This window comes from Rhinolophus hipposideros, assembly GCF_964194185.1.
Source record: "Rhinolophus hipposideros genome assembly, chromosome: X".
Taxonomy (NCBI): Eukaryota; Metazoa; Chordata; class Mammalia; order Chiroptera; family Rhinolophidae; genus Rhinolophus; species Rhinolophus hipposideros.
The window spans coordinates 5,828,506-5,844,733 of NC_138046.1; the positions used below are offsets into that span (position 1 = coordinate 5,828,506).

A 16,228-nucleotide genomic window follows, 5' to 3' on the forward strand; every position below is an offset into this window, starting at 1 on the left:
CCGTTTCCTAAAATTTAATTCAATTGCTCAAATTGAAATAATAGTACAGTTGACCCTTAAGCAACATGGGGATTATGCTGACCTCTCTGCACAGTTGAAAATCCACATACAACTTTTGACTCCCCCAAATCTTAAACTATAGACTTCCCTCGGCATCTGCGGGGGATTGATTCCAGGACCCCCCTTGGATACCAAAATCTGTGATGCTCAAGTTCCTCATATAAAATGGTGCAGAACAATGCATATAATCCACCCTCCACATCCACGGATTCCCAACCACGGATGAAGAATACCAGTTTCAAACCAAGGTTGGTTGAATCTTCAGAGGTAAAACCGGCGAATTCTGAGGGCCGACTATACATTATTGAAAAAGAAATCGTGTATAAGTGGATCTATGTCGTTAAAACCCGTGTTGTTCAAGGGTCAGCTGTACCTTTTTCATAGGATAGTTGTGAGGGTTCAGTGAGTGGTTTCAATTGAGTAATTTAAAACACTGTAGCACACAGTAGGTCCTCACTAGTGTTAGTACCTCTGCCTCCTCCTGCTAATTATCGCATAACTAACAACATGATCATCTTTTCTCCCCTTATCTTCTGCCCTTATCTCCCCTTATCTCCACTGCCATCTTCTGAATTGAGGACCCCATCATCTCTTTCCTGACTAGTCTCCCTGTCTTTTTGTGTCCCCTGACACCCCATTATTACTATAGCAGCCAGAGGGAGCTTACTGAAACACGAATCTGATCTTTGCACTCTAGCCTTTCAAATCCTTCAAGGCAAAATCCAAACTTGCTAACACAAAGGTGCACGACTACTTCCCGATGCCCACTGCACTGCTTTCCCTGGCTCACCGTCCAGGTGACAGTCACACGGAACATGTCTGTATCTCGCCTGAACATGCCACGCTTTGGCTTATATCCAGGCCTCTGTTTATGCTGTTTCCTCTGCTGGGAAGCCTGTTTCCAACTCCAAACCCAGTAGGTTTGTCCTTCTTATAGTCAGGGTTAGATACCTCCATATATTTCCACAACATCTTCAATTTCTTCCTCATCCCATCAAATCAGCATTGCCTGCTTTATTTAATATTTCTCTTCTTTGGCCTCACATCCTTTGTCTTCAGGTGAAGTGAAGTTTCTTCTCCTCTCTGCTCCTATAATATCCTGCTCTCATCTCTATGACGTCACTCTTTACTCTGTATTATACTTGTCAGCTTCTCTGTCTATTCAGGCTACATTGTAAGCACTTTGAAGACAGAGGCTGTCTTCTGTCTGTCATCAGTGCCTAGCACTCAGTAAATACGTTTGGATGAATGAACAAATCAGGTGATGAACAGATAAATGAACTAATGAGAATTCACCAAGGCCGGGTGCTTCAGAGAGTTTCAGTATTAGCTGCCAGTCCTTCACACAAAGGGGCAACTTCAAAGAGCTGCTGTCCAATAACAATATTTACAATGCTTTCACTCTAAGTAATTTCAGGGGAGAGGCTGGGAAGCTTTCGGGTTCTTGGGCTTTCATTACTACAAGCTGCATAAATAATTAGGACAGGGACAGGAACTGACAGCCCTTTCCTGGGATGATTCCATCTGCTTCCTTTCTAAATAAACTAATGAATAGAACAAAATCCTCATGGCGCAAACTAATATTCTCCCTTCTCCTAGTTATTATTTGTCATTATCCCTTCCTATCTACTGTCATGGGCAAATATAGGGAGAGATAATCAGTTTGAGCAAGAAATGTCTGAGTTTTGTTAATTGTCTTCTTCCTCTCTTACTGACTTTGAGGGCAAGCCATCCATTCCAACTGTGCTGACAAAAATGCTTAAGGTGTGAGCAGTCTTTTCCCCATACGAGAGAGGGAAAGAGAAAGGGAGGGTCAGTTATGAGACAGACACTTAGCTGACCCTTCATTTGCATCCTCTCTCATCAGGGAAAAGTTGGCACTCAGAAACAAATGAGCCCTCGATAAGGGCTATGGACCCCCCATCTGCTTGGGCCAGGCCCGAAATGCACACAATCAATGGCTATGTAAACCGGTCTCTGCCAGGTATGTACACACCTGTTGAAAAATCCCCAGGGTCTTCAGCATTCCCTACCAGAGCTCTTTTCTCCAGTTCTCCTCAGATAGTCCCGCACCCCAGAGGAAAGCCCACTGAATTCTGGCGTCTAGGGGATCTTCAAGTACAATGGGTGATTCCTTTTCCAGTTACCTATAGGTGAAGGCCTGCCCATGTACACACAGCTCAGAGTTCTCTTTCCTTGAAAGGGATATTCAAAAATAAATAAAATAATAAGCCCAGGAGAAAAAGCAATAATGCTTAGAACAGAAGAGAACTTGTCAAAAACTCTAATTAGTATTTTCATAAAGATTCAAGATACTACATCAATAAAGTGATATTAGGATTCTATGGAAAAAAAAGTCAAAACTAGAATGTGCTTGCAAAAATTAAGAATACGATGATCAAAATACAAACTCAAGAGAAGGTAGGTAGAATAGAGAAAAATCTCCCAGAAAGTAAAACAAAAAGAGATTGAGAATATATTTTAGAACAATTTTTTTTAAAAAAAAAATCAAAGGAATGATAGAAGAAAGTGTTAAGAATGAAAAGATTTGAGTCTTCATATTAAAATTTGCCAATAGGATGAAAAAAAACATCCCAACACAAAATTATGACTGTGGCATCTGAAACATTTAAAAAATAATAAAATAAAATAAGGAAGACATTTTTAAGATAATCAGGACTATCTGGATGTGGACCAGATATCAAACTACCTAAATTAAGAAATTACAAAATTTTGTTGTGATAATAGCACAATAGTTTAGGTTTTTAAATGTCAAAGGTGCATTCTACAGAATTTGCATTGAAATGACATCATGTCTGGGATTTGATTTAAAATACTGCTGGGGAAAAATGTGGAAGGGGATAGATGTACTAAGAATGGCAAAATGTTGAGCATTATTAAAGCAAAGTGATGAATATTAGGTCTGTGAGTGCTTGTTCTGCTATTCTGTCTCTGCTTGTGTGTCTGAAATTCTCCAAAATAAAAAAATTGCAAATGTTTAAAAAACATATATGATTGTGGAATTTCAGAGAACAAAGAGAAGATACTTAAGCTTCCCCTGGGAGAAAGAGGTCACATACAAAGACACGAGAATTAGACTGACAATACAATGGAGCAATACCTTAAAAGTTCTAAGAGGAAAGTTACTTTCAAGGTAGAATTCATAGCCAAACTATGAATCAGCTTTGGGGAAAGAATAAAGACATTTTCAGAAATGGTAGCCCTTAGAAACTATTGAACCCTGCTCTCACATAGCTTATAGCATATCTGGGAGAAGATATACAGTAATCAAAGCATAATAATATACATAAAATTACAAACCAAGAATTACTCTGAAGGAAAATTACATAATTCTATGTGAGCATATAATAAAGGAAACTGATCTAGACTGGGGAATCAGAGAAGGCTTCCTTAAGGAAGTGTCTTTTAAACTGAACTTTGAAACAAGATTAGGAATAAGGAAATGAGGTGACGTGAGATAAGACTGGAGAGGTACCAGGAATCAAGCCATTCAGGGCTGCCTAGGCCTCACTGGAGAATTTGGACTTGATTCTGTGTGGAATGGCAGCCAATGAAGAGTTTCAGGCGGAAAGATAATATAATCAGATCTGAAATGCAAGTATATCACACTAGTTTCCTTGGAAGGGAGTATGACCACAATGTGGGAAGACCTGTAATGAAGAAACTGTTCCAGTGGTTCAGATAAGAGATAAGGATAGCTAGCTTGAATTAAGATGGCAAGGGTAGTGATGATGGTGAAAAATACATATATTTGAAAGTGTCAGGAGACAAAACAGGAGACAGCTGTGCCCCCTAGTAGTTACCAGTGTGAGATCTAAACATACGACTGCTTGGGTTCAAGTTTGAGCAAGTTGATCTCCCTGGGCATGAGTTTCCTCTTCTGTAAGAGAAGGATCATGATAATAATTTCTACATTCATAGGGTTATTGTGAGGACTGAAGGAGTTAAAACTTGTAAAATACTTTGGACGTGCTTGACACAACTGTGCAGTAAATATTAGTTATTAATGACAGTGTCACAACTAGTGTTAGACTGGATGTGAGACTGGAGACAAGAATAACTCACTTGCATAATTGAATGCAGGATGGTGCCAGTCACTGAAATAAGAAACTCTGGAAGATTAAGTAATGAAGATCTCAAATTTGATTTAGGACATGTGGGTCTTATGAAATATCCAGATGAAGAGATTGAGAAGGTGATTGTATGAGTCTAGAGTTATGGGAGATGTCTGAAACAGGAGAGTTACGAATGACAATTGATGCCAGGAGAATGGATGATATTGTTCAAGGAGAAAATATTGGTTAACAAGAGAATAAAGCCTAGAACTGAGCAGTGAGGTGGTCTATCGTCTAAAAGATGAGTAGAGAAGGAGAGATCAGGAAAGGAGACAGAAGAAGGAACAGTCTAAGCAATAGGGAAACCCAGAAAAGCATTGGCATAGAGGCCAAAGGAGGAGAGAATTTTAAGAAGGAACAATGGTCAATAGGTGCAGATGAAGACTAAAAAAATATCCATTGAATTTAGCAATGTGACAGTCATTGATGACTTTGGCAAGAGCTGTTGGTTTGTCAGTATCCCACTGTCCTTGGAAAGTTTGGATAATAAAATTATGCAAGTCAAGACAATAACACTTATAAGGTCAATTTGTTCATCCTATCCTAGAAAATGTTTTCCATTTCAAATTCTCTGCTTCTTGACCACAGTTATCTTATTCCTACTTTACAGGTCTGAGTGGATGTCACAAGAAATTGGTATATTGGCATGTGATTGGAATGGGCACCACCCCTGAAGTGCACTCAATTTTCCTGGAAGGTCACACATTTCTTGTAAGGAACCATCGAGAAGCCTCCTTGGAGATCTCACCAGTAACTTTCCTTACTGCTCAGACACTCCTGATGGACCTTGGCCAGTTTCTACTGTATTGTCATATCTCTTCCCACCAACATGGTAATATCTGTGGATCTTAAAAACTAATATTATAAATATTCAGCTCTTCTTTTAATGGAATTCATTGTCTACTGTGCAGTACAGGATTATGTTAGTTAAACCTCAACTGAGAGTCCCTAGTTGCCAGTTTTTAGAGTAAAGATTTGACCCTGAGTATAAAAGGGCTCGAGTATTAGTAGTATTGGTGAAGTTTTAGTTAAATCCCTGTGATAGAGGTAGGAGAGATGGTTTAGGGATAAATGTGTCAAAAATGAGGAGGACAGCATATTATTGGTTTTCCATCCTGATCCCATTAACTAGACTTTAATACTGTGGAGAGAGCGGGATGGCAGGTCATAGTTGAAGAGATGTTTTATGAGAAATTTAGGGAAATGGAATAAAGCAGCACTGCCGAGGTTGTAATCACAGGGGCTCCAGGATATCAGTAGAGATGCCCAGAGCAATAACTAACAAATACAAGAGGATACTGCAGTGCTCAACGTGGGTCACCAGACTCTGGTGTATGTGGAGGCACTCTGCAGACACCTGGTAGGAGATGAGTGCCATTTGGGAAACTCAGAGCATGGCAGGGGATCGTGGGTATTGGGAGAAGCAACATGGGAGTTGGTGAGTGTATTTGAGGCACCACAGGAGGTTTTTAAGGACTACTTGATGGGGACTTTGCAATGGGTCAAAGGTCCTGTGTAAGCAAATGGAACAATGGTATCTCTAGTTTCAAATTATTGTTAATGTGACCTCATTTGTAGCTACAGGCTGTGAAAATTCATACCCTATGATCACCTCACCCCCATTTTCCTTCTTGTGTATTTATTCTGCTAACTCAATCCATCAAGCGTCTCTGTCTACTCTATTGTGGCCTTGGAGGGCAATTAGAGGAGAATGAGGCCTAGCCTTCCATATTCAACAGCAGTTGTTTGTCCTTATCTATGGCATTAACCCTCTCTTCAGGTTCCTTGGTTGCCTGGGAAAAGAGATTTCTTTTTTTGTTTTGTTTTTTTCTTTGGAAAAGAGATTTGATCTTGTCATGCATCCACTATTTTTTCCTCACGTTCTGTGAGTGACCTTGTTTCGAGTTTTCTGGAGTGATGAAGAAGAGGGACCTCTTTTGCTCACCTGTTACATAATATTTATGAAATTTTTGACAACACATTGGGGGACAAAGGGCATCATGCTGGGCGAGTAACAGGAAGGTGATCCTATAGGCACAGAGGAATAGGTCTTTTACTTGTAGGCAGGTGGGTCATTATCTAGTTTGAGACTGATTCAATTTAAGAGGAGTTTGTTTTCTGTCTTGTTTTATTTTATTCTTTCTGACCACTTGTTTTCACTGATTTTAATTGTTTTTCAGAAGAATGCTTTGTTTTATTGGACCTCAGACAAAAGCCTTCATTTTTAGATCTAGAATTGTGTTTAAGGCCACGTGAACCCCAGACTAGTAGTCTGCTGCTCCTGACGTCTGCCCCGTTCCCCATTATACAGTCAACAGGTCTCCCTTGTTAATATTGCTCTTCAAAATAGCCGCATGGCATAGATAGGATAAGGATTATTATCCACATTTTATAAAACATAAAGATAAGATTGACATCGCTGAATAGACTTGCCACAGGGTTTACAACTAGTCACAGGCAGATATGCTCTTAAAATATATAACATATTTCTTCTATTTTTTGTTTTACCTTTTCATGTTTTCATGAACTTGGATGTGTCTTGAAATTTATATCTACCCTAACATTTTTCCTGATAAGCTGTTATTTAATCGATATTTTGTGTCATACTTCACTGGAGTAAATATAGAAATCATTAGGTAACTGTGGAGACAGAGAGTTGGTCTGACCTAGGCTTCCAAACGCTGAAGATATGCGGTTCCTCAAGTCTCCCTGTTTATAATTTGTAAGTTGGGGAGTGATAGGCTCAGAGTCAGTTCCAGAAAGGAAATATTCATATGTATTATAATAGCAAATTAGTGAGTCTCGAAAAGGGGTTAAAACACGTATTGAAGGAGAGTCAGGCAAAAGGGAAATGATGAGTGCAGAAGCCACAGGAAGAAACCAGCAAGTACAGAGACAGAGAAGGTAATCCATACAGAAGAGTGACAACAAAGGGCACTGGCGTGGAGAAGGGAACACTTAAGCGAGTGCCTTGAAGGCCCAGTGAAAGAGAATGAAGTCATAGAAGTTAAGGCAAGAAAGTCTTGAAGGCACCTGACATTGCGTGGTTTGTCTGATTCCAGATGGTATGGAAGCTTATGTCAAAGTAGATAGTTGCCCAGAGGAACCCCAACTACGGATGAAAAATATTGAAGAAGACGACTATTACGAAGATCCTTATGACTCTGACATGGACATTGTCAGGTTAGATGATGACTACTCTCCTCCCTTGCCCCAAATCCGCTCAGTTGCCAAAAAGCATCCTAAGACGTGGGTGCATTATATTGCTGCTGAAGAGGACGACTGGGAATATGCCCCCTCAGGCCCCACCTCCAGTGACACGTAAGTACCTTCTGACTCTTGCTACTTTCGCTTCCCCGTACTCAAGAGATTATTACTAGTTATTCAAAACAACAAATCCTCAAGTCATGTTTACAGTGGGTACTAGTGTGGAATCAATTGTCAAGGGCATTATGTTTGGAAACTAAAATAGCTAAGCATCAAGGATGCTTGTATTTTTCTATCTCTTTTCTTTGATTGAGTCGTATCAGCTGTTTTAGAGGTTGGATTTTAGCCAACTGTCCTCTACCTAGAATTCTCCATTCTAACCTCTCATCTTTTTGTGTTTGATACAGAAGTTATAAAAGTCTGTATTTGAAAAATGGTCCTCACCAGATTGGCAGGAAGTACAAAAAAGTCCGATTTATGGCATACACAGATGAAACATTCACAACGCGCAAAGCTATTCAGTATGAATCAGGAATCCTGGGACCTTTACTTTATGGAGAAGTTGGAGATACACTGTTGGTAAGTTGAGAAAACAGAAGGTTGGGTAAGAAGAAAAAGTCGGGAGATTTTTGAGTTTCTGAAATCCTCATAATTCAGCCTTGTCTCTAAAGGGCATTATCTTTTAAAAATTATAAATGTTACACAAATAAATGTAGATTATAAATTTGTTTAAATATGAGTATATAGAATACAAATTTAACACCACCCATTAAACCTGCCACACTCTTTTGAAATACTCATTGTTCAGACTTGATACATATCCTTCTAAAACTATATGAAAATTATATAGTACAGGAATCACCACACTATGTTCTGTGAGCCAAATTTGGCTTCCAGTCTGTTTTTGGACAGCCTGTGAACTTAGAAGGATTTTACATCCTTAAAGAGTTGTAAAGAAAAGAGTAATAATGATAAGAATATGTGACAGATCTGGATATGGCTCACAAAGCCCAGAGCATTTACTAAGCAGCGCTTTCCAGAAAATGTTTGTTGACCCTTGATATAGGGTATTAAGAATGCTCATGCTGCAAAGAACAGAATATTCAACGAAGATCGGTTTCAAAAAAATAGGAGTTATTTTTTCACAATCACTTTGGAGCTAGATGGTTGGTTGCGTCAACTTAGCATCTCAAGAATGTTACAAAGGACACTGATTATTATACACGTGGTGGTGAGCAGAACACCATGCACTATGGTGGACAGCAAATATCATCACACTGCCAGCCACCAGGAATAGAAGTCCAAACACCTCTACCTATTGCATCTTGGTATTGGAGTTACCAAGGAAGGCACAACAGGTAAACACTGGTTGGAACAATACTTCTACTCACAAAGAGAAAAGACATATTAGAGCAAGATCTGCTCCAGTAGTGTATATGAGTACCCCATGGCTAAGTGGGTCTCCCTCAGCAGCCGATGCAGGGCAATTTGCCTACGTGCACCCCTCTCCTGTTGCAACAGAAGAACCCCAACACTCCCCCGTGGAGTCTGAAATGCTGAAAGCTGGGGGCATGGCTGAGGCCCATTGATGCACATGCTTACGCAGAACAAAGCAGCATTCACTGAGCCTGAAACAGGGAAAGATATTCTCACACAAGGAGATAAGCCTGGAATCGGCTATGTGGGCTCTTTATTTCCTACTAAGGAAGTGTTCCAGGCCCAAGGCCCATTCTTACGTGGCCAAGCAGGGGTCAAAAGACTGCACATGAGACTGCCTTTCCCAGCATGGAGTTTTGTTAGATATTGCCAAAATGCCTTCCAACAATTCAGTATCAATTTATACCCTCACCTAGAGTATATGAGTGCCCTTTTCCCCACACCATTGACAACAATATATATTATAAATGTTCAGCAAGATTTCCAATTTGATAAGTAAAAGATTTATATATTGTCTTTGTATTTCCCTGGTTAGTAGTAAATTGCATAGTATTTCATGTTTGTTGACTATTTACATGACACCCTCTGTGAATTGCCTGCTTATAAATTTTGTCCAGGTTTCTATTAAAATGGTCATCTTTTGGTTATACATTTGTAAAGACTTTATGCATTATAGATATTGGCACATTGTTATTTATCTTTTAAATATTTTTGTCAGTCTGTCACTTGTATACTTTAACTCCTTTATGATATCTTTTGTCTTACAAAGATTTTTGATCTTCATGTGGTCAATCTTTTATCAATCTTTTCTGCCTAGGAATGTCTTCACCAACCCCAAGAGATTATAAAAATAGTCTACTATATTTTATTCTTTTACTATCATGGTTTTATTTTTACAATACACATTTTAATTGCATTGCAAGTTACTTGTGGGTATAGTGCATACTGTCAAATAAGGATTCCTCAAATGACATCCAATTGGCCCTATCAGTTCTTTCTTTACTAATTTAAAAATGCCTTCTTTATCAAACACTAAATTGCTAAAATTCATTATTTTTAAGTGATGTTATCACACTGTTTTAATGACTACAACTACTTGTAATACATTTTGATATCTGTAGGACAAGTCTTCCCTCATTGCACTTCTCCAAACTTTTAATTAACTATTCTTAATACAATTTTTCTTCATAAATTACATTTACCTTTTTTTAGTTAGCTGGCAAGAATAATTCAAAAGGCAAAAAGTGTATGCAATGAAAAGCAAATTTTCATTCCTTTTAGACTTATAGTTCCATAGCCTGACAATCATTGCTGTCAGTTTTTATATTCCCATCCAGAAATAGTATGTACTGCGGGTGCCAAAAAAAGTACACACATACTTGTAGTCATCTTTTGTTATTGGTATATATTGAGTATTACAATTTTAATACACCTTTTTCCTTTCTTAAAATGTGTATACACTTTTGGCATCCTCTGTACTTATACAAGTGTATATGTACATGTTTTACACAAAATAAGACCACTATGTAAATTGTTCTGTACTTTGATTTTTAAAATTTAACAATGTATTTTGGATATCATTTCATATTAGGATAGATAGATCTCCCTCATTCTTTGATTTATGTAAGTTATGCTTTTGGACACCTTGCTGAATCCTAATGAGCTTTTCTATTAAAATGTAAGAATTTGAGGATTATTTCTTACCTTTCACATAGAAATTTTCAAACATACTCAGAAGTACAGAAAACAGTAAAAATAAACTTCTTTGAACCTATCACTCAGCTTCAAAAGTTATCAACAAATGGCTAATCTCATTTCATCTATAAACCAACTAGGCCTAACAGACATCTATAGAACAGTTTACCCAACTCCAGTAGAATATACATTCTTCTCAAGTACACATGAAACATTTTCCAGGATAGACCGTACATTAGGCCACAAAACAAATATCAACATTTTAAAAGAAAACTAGAGGCTAATACCCCTTGTAAATACAGATACAAAAATTCTCTACAACACATTAGTAAACCAAATCTAGCAACATTTAAAAAATGTTATACATCATGATCAAGTGGGATTTATCCCAGGAATGCAAGGGTGATTCAACATATAAAAATTAATGAAATACACCATAATAACTGAATAAAGGATAAGAAGTACATGATTATGTAATAGGTGTAATAGGTAGAGAAAAGGGTTTGACAAAATCCACTACCAATTCATGAGAGAAAAAAAACTCTCAATGAACTAGCAACAGAAGTCAAGGTCCTTAACTTGATGAAGAATATCTAAGAAAAATTTATAATATGATGAAAAACTAAATGTTTTCCTCTTGAGATTGGAAACAAGTTAAGATGTCCTCTCTTGTCACTTCGATTTACAATTGTACTGGAAGCCAGTGAAATGAGTCCCCTCCAAAAAATGCATTAGGGGCACTTAGATTACAAAAGAAGAAATAATACTGTCTTTATTTGTGGATAACATGATCTTATATGTGGAAAATCCTAAGGAATGTCCAAAAAAGCTATTAGAACTAAGAAAACAAGTTCAGCCAGGTTGTAAGATACAAGATGAATATTAAAAAATACGTTGTATTTATATATTTCTGTATAGTCGTATCAATGAATAAACTAGAAATGAAATTAAGTAAACAATTTCATTCACTATAACATAAAAAATACAATGAAATAATTTGGGATAAATTTAACAAACAAAGGTGCAAGACTTGTACACCAAAAACTACTAATCATTGCTGAGATAATTTAAAGAAGATCTAAATAAACAGAAAGACATGTTATGTTCATGGATTGGAAGAGTCCATTACTCTTAAGACTCTTCCAAATTTATCTATAGATACAATGCAATCCCTATCAAAATCCTAACTGCCTTTTTTTGCAGAAATTAACAAGCTGACCCTAAAACTCAAATGGAACTGCAAAGGACCGCCTAATAGACAAAAGAATCTTTTAAAAAAAGAACAAAGTCGGATGACTCACACTTCTTGATTTCATACTTACTACAAAGATACAGTAATCAAAAGTGTGATAGACACATAAATAATGGAATACAACTGAGAGTCCAGAAATAAACCTATATATTTATGGTCAGTTGACTTTTGACAATAGTCCTAAGACCAATCAATGGGGAAAGAATAGGCTTTTTAACAAATAGTGCTGGGAAAACTGGATACCCACATGCAAAAAAATAAGGGTTGACCCCTTCCCTACACCATATATAACCATTAACTTAAAATGGATCAAAGTCATAAATATAGAAGCTAAAACTGTAAAACACTTAGAAGAAAATGTAGGAGTAATTTTTGTGACCTTGGATTAAACAATGGAGGTTTTTTAAAAAATATGACACCAAACGCAACAAGCAACAAAAGAAAAAAAATAGGTAACTGGACATCATCACAATTGAAAACTTTTGCACCTCAGAGGACAACAACCAGAAAGTTAAAAGATAATCCATGGAATGGAAGAAAATAATTGCAAATTGTATATTGGATATGGGTCTAGTATCCAAAATAAATAAATAGACTCTTACAACTCAATAATAAAAAGACAAATGACCCAACTGAAAAATGAGCAAATGATTTGTATAGACATTTCTCCAAAGATGAAATACAAAGTGGCCAATAAGTACATGAAAAGATGCTAAACATCATTAGCCATCAGGGAAATGCAAATCCAAACCACAATGAGATACATTTCACACCCACTAGAATGGTTATAATCAACAAGACAGATAATAATAAGTGTTGGCAAGGATGTGGGGAAATTGATAAACACTTGGCCATTCCTCAAAATGTTCAAAATGGAGTTACTATGTAAGCCAGCAATTCCACTCTTAGACATATGAGTATACTCAAGAGAAATGAAAACATAGGTCCACAAAAAGTCTTGTATACAAATGTTCATAACAGCATTATTCGTAATAGCCCTAAACTGAAAAGCATGCAAATGTTCACCAGTTAGTGAATGGATAAACACAGGTGCTATATCCATATAATTAAAATACTATTCAACAATTAAAAGAAATGAACTCATACATGATACAATATGGATGCAATTCAAAACATTATAAGTTAAAGAAGTCAAACAAGAAAGACATATACTACATAATTTATATGAAATATCCAGAAAAGGCCAATTTATAGAGCACAAAGCATATTTGTGGTTGTCAAGGTCTAGGGTGGGAGCAGGAATTGACTGCAACCCAGCATGAAGGACCTTTTTGGGGTGATAGAAATGTTCTAATTCTGGATTGTGGTGATGATTGCAAAATTCTGTAAATTTACTAAAAAAAAAAATCATTGAATGGGTGAATCACTTAAAATGGGTGAATTTTATGGTATATAAATATTACCTCAATAAACATGTTTTAAAAAAGGACAGAAGGGGGTGGCCAGTCAGCTCAGTTGGTTAGAGCGTGGTGTTAACACCAAGGTCGCCAGTTCTGTCCCCACATGGGCCACTGTGAGCTGCGCCCTCCTTAAAAAAAAAAAGAAAAGAAAGACAGAAGGCTCCAATTAAGATGGCAGAGTAAGTAAACACTGTGCTTACCTCCTCTAACAACCACATCAAAACTACAATGAGGGGCCGGCTCGGTGACTCAAGTGGTTAGAGCTCTATGCTCCTAACTCCAAAGGCTGCTGGTTCGATTCCCACATGGGCCAGTGGGCTCTCAACCACAAGGTTGCCAGTTCAACTCGAGTCCCGGAAGGGATGGTGGGCTGCGCCCCCTGCAACTAAAATTGAGCATGGCACCTTGAGCTGAGCGGCCACTGAGCTCCCGGATGGCTCAGTTGGTTGGAATGCGTCCTCTCAACCACAAGGTTGCCAGTTCGATTCCTCGACTCCCACAAGGGATGGTGGGCTGCACCCCCTGCAACTAGCAACGGCAACTGGACTTCGAGCTGAGCTGCGCCCTCCACAACTAAGATTGAAAGGACAACAACTTGGAAAAAAGTCCTAGAAGTACACACTGTTCCCCAATAAAGTCCTGTTCCCCAATAAAATCTTTAAAAAATGTTTTAAAAAAACCTACAATGAAACTACAGAACAACCACCATTGAGAATTGCCTGAAGTCTAGCTGAAGTTCTATAACCAAGCATACAGAAGAAGCCATGGAGACTGGTAGGAGGAGTGGAGATACAGAACGGGCTGGTCCCACACCTGTGTGTTGTGGTTAAAAAATCAGGAGGGCTGTCTCAGCTGTGGCGGTCTACCCAGAGGACCAAGGTGTCCCAGCCCCCCACCAGGCTCCCCAGCCCAGGGTTCCAGTGCCAGGAAGAGAAGTCCCCACAACTTCTAGCTGTGAAAACCAGCAGAGATTGTGGCTGAGTGAGGTGGAGGGCTGCTAGAGTCCTAGGCACTCCACTTAAAGGGCCGGCACACAGATTACTCACTGATGGACTCACTCACTCTGAGCTCCAGCGCTGGGGCAGCAGCTTGAAAAGTGCCAGGGACATACAAAGAAGAACTGGATTGTCGCGCCTCAAGGTGAGAGCTGGAGCAGCAGCTTTCTCCCAGATAGAAGTGCTGGTAGAATCCATTATTTCTTTGTTGAACCCTCCCCACTCCCATAGTGCAGACATAGGCAGCCTCCATATCTGAGTTTCAATCAACCTGGCTAAATCAGTTCGTTTGCCTGCCCTAGTGATTCTGAGACCCTGCCCCACCCAACTTGTGGGCCCACCCAAGCCACTTCCAGTGGTTTTTCCATACAAATGGTCTGCCTTATCTCATGCTGAAGACTTTCATAAAATCTCTCAAAAGTTCACAAACCCCAAACAAGCAGCATCTGACCCCAGCATGCCCCATACCTCTTGCTAAGCTACCCCATGCCCAGCACTAGTGGCAGCTGGCCTCAGTTTGCAGCTTAGCCTCTCCTGGGTACTTTCAAGCCCAGAACAGGTGGCAACCATCTGTAGATCACTTTGTAGCTCATAAAAAGTGGCCCCAGGCAGGGCACATTCAGTGGCTAAACATGGCCTGCAACAGGGTCCCTCCCAAGAAGCCCCAGAACCAGTACATCTAGTGGCCAACTTCAGACCACACGAGAGCACCACCCAACCACCTCCACAAAGGGCAGACTGGGCAGGCACCAGAGCCCTGCTAAAGCGAATCCTGCTCTGTAGTGTCAGCCCCTGCACAACAGCTTCTCCACTGTAGTCACAGCCAGTCCTCACAACCAGTCAGCCTGAGGGCCAATCCCTCGTATTGACATGCAAATAGCAACCACAATAGGAGGGCACACAGTCCACACAAAGGACACTCCCGGAGTACCCAGCGCACACGACCAGGGAGACTATGCCACTGGGCCTCACAGGACACCTACTACATAAGGCCACACTACGAAGACAGGGAGACAGAGCAGCCCTACCTAATACATAGGAAGAAACACAAGGAGGCAGCCAAAATGGGGAGACAAGGAAACATCCCAAATGAAAGAACAGAACAAAGCTCCAGAAAAAGAACTAAAAAAAAAAAAAAAATGGAGACAAGCAACCTACTTGATGCGAGTTCATAAGGATGCTCAATGATCTCGGTGACAACTTCAAGGAAATAGGCATACAAGCCCAGGAAGTACAGAGAGTCCCAAACAAGATGACCCAAAGAGGCCCGCACCAAGACAGACCATAATTAAAATGCCAAAGGTTAGAGACAGAGAGAATCTTAAAAGCAGCAAGAGAGAAAAGAAACCTATAAGGGAGCTCCAATAAGACTGTCAGCTGATTTCTCAACAAAAACTTTGCAGGCCAGAAGTATTCAAAGTGATGAGAAGCAAGGACCTATAATCACAATTACTCTACCCAGCAAAGCTATCATTTAGAATCAAAGGACAGATAAATAGCTTCCCAGACAGGAAAAAGCTAAAGGATTTCATCACCACCAAACCAGTATTACAAGAAATGTTGAAAGGACTTCTTTAAGAACAAGGAAAAGATAAAAATATGAATAATAAAATAGCAATAACTACATATCTACCAACAATTACTTTACATATAAAGCAATTGAGTGCTCTAGTCAAAAGACATGGGATGGCTGAATAGATCAGGAAACAAGACCCTTACATATGCTGCCTACAGGAGACTCATTTCACATGAAAAGACACACCCAGACAGAAAGGGATGGAGAGAGAGTTCATGAAAATGGAAACAAACAAGCAAACAAAAAGTTGTGGTAACAATTCTTAAACCAGACAAAACAGACTTTAAAACAAAGGCTATAACAACAGACAAAAAAGGACCCAGTAATCCCACTTCTAGGTATTTATCTGAAAAACCAAAACACTACTTTCAAAGGACATGGGCACCCATATATTCATTGCAGCATTATTTACAATAGCCAAGATATGGAGGCAACCTGGGTGTCCATCA

General features: G+C 39.0%; 1 protein-coding gene across 1 annotated transcript in view; it reads left to right on the forward strand.

Annotated features, from left to right (window-relative positions):
- The window catches only part of F8 (coagulation factor VIII), a 122,156-nt gene that overhangs the window by 33,266 nt on the left and 72,662 nt on the right, over nucleotides 1-16,228 (forward strand). Inside the window, exons 6-9 of the mRNA XM_081041946.1 lie at nucleotides 1,928-2,044; nucleotides 4,807-5,028; nucleotides 7,259-7,517; nucleotides 7,811-7,982. Of these exons, the coding sequence (XP_080898072.1) occupies nucleotides 1,928-2,044; nucleotides 4,807-5,028; nucleotides 7,259-7,517; nucleotides 7,811-7,982 (770 nt within the window). The remainder of the gene's footprint in view (nucleotides 1-1,927; nucleotides 2,045-4,806; nucleotides 5,029-7,258; nucleotides 7,518-7,810; nucleotides 7,983-16,228) is intronic.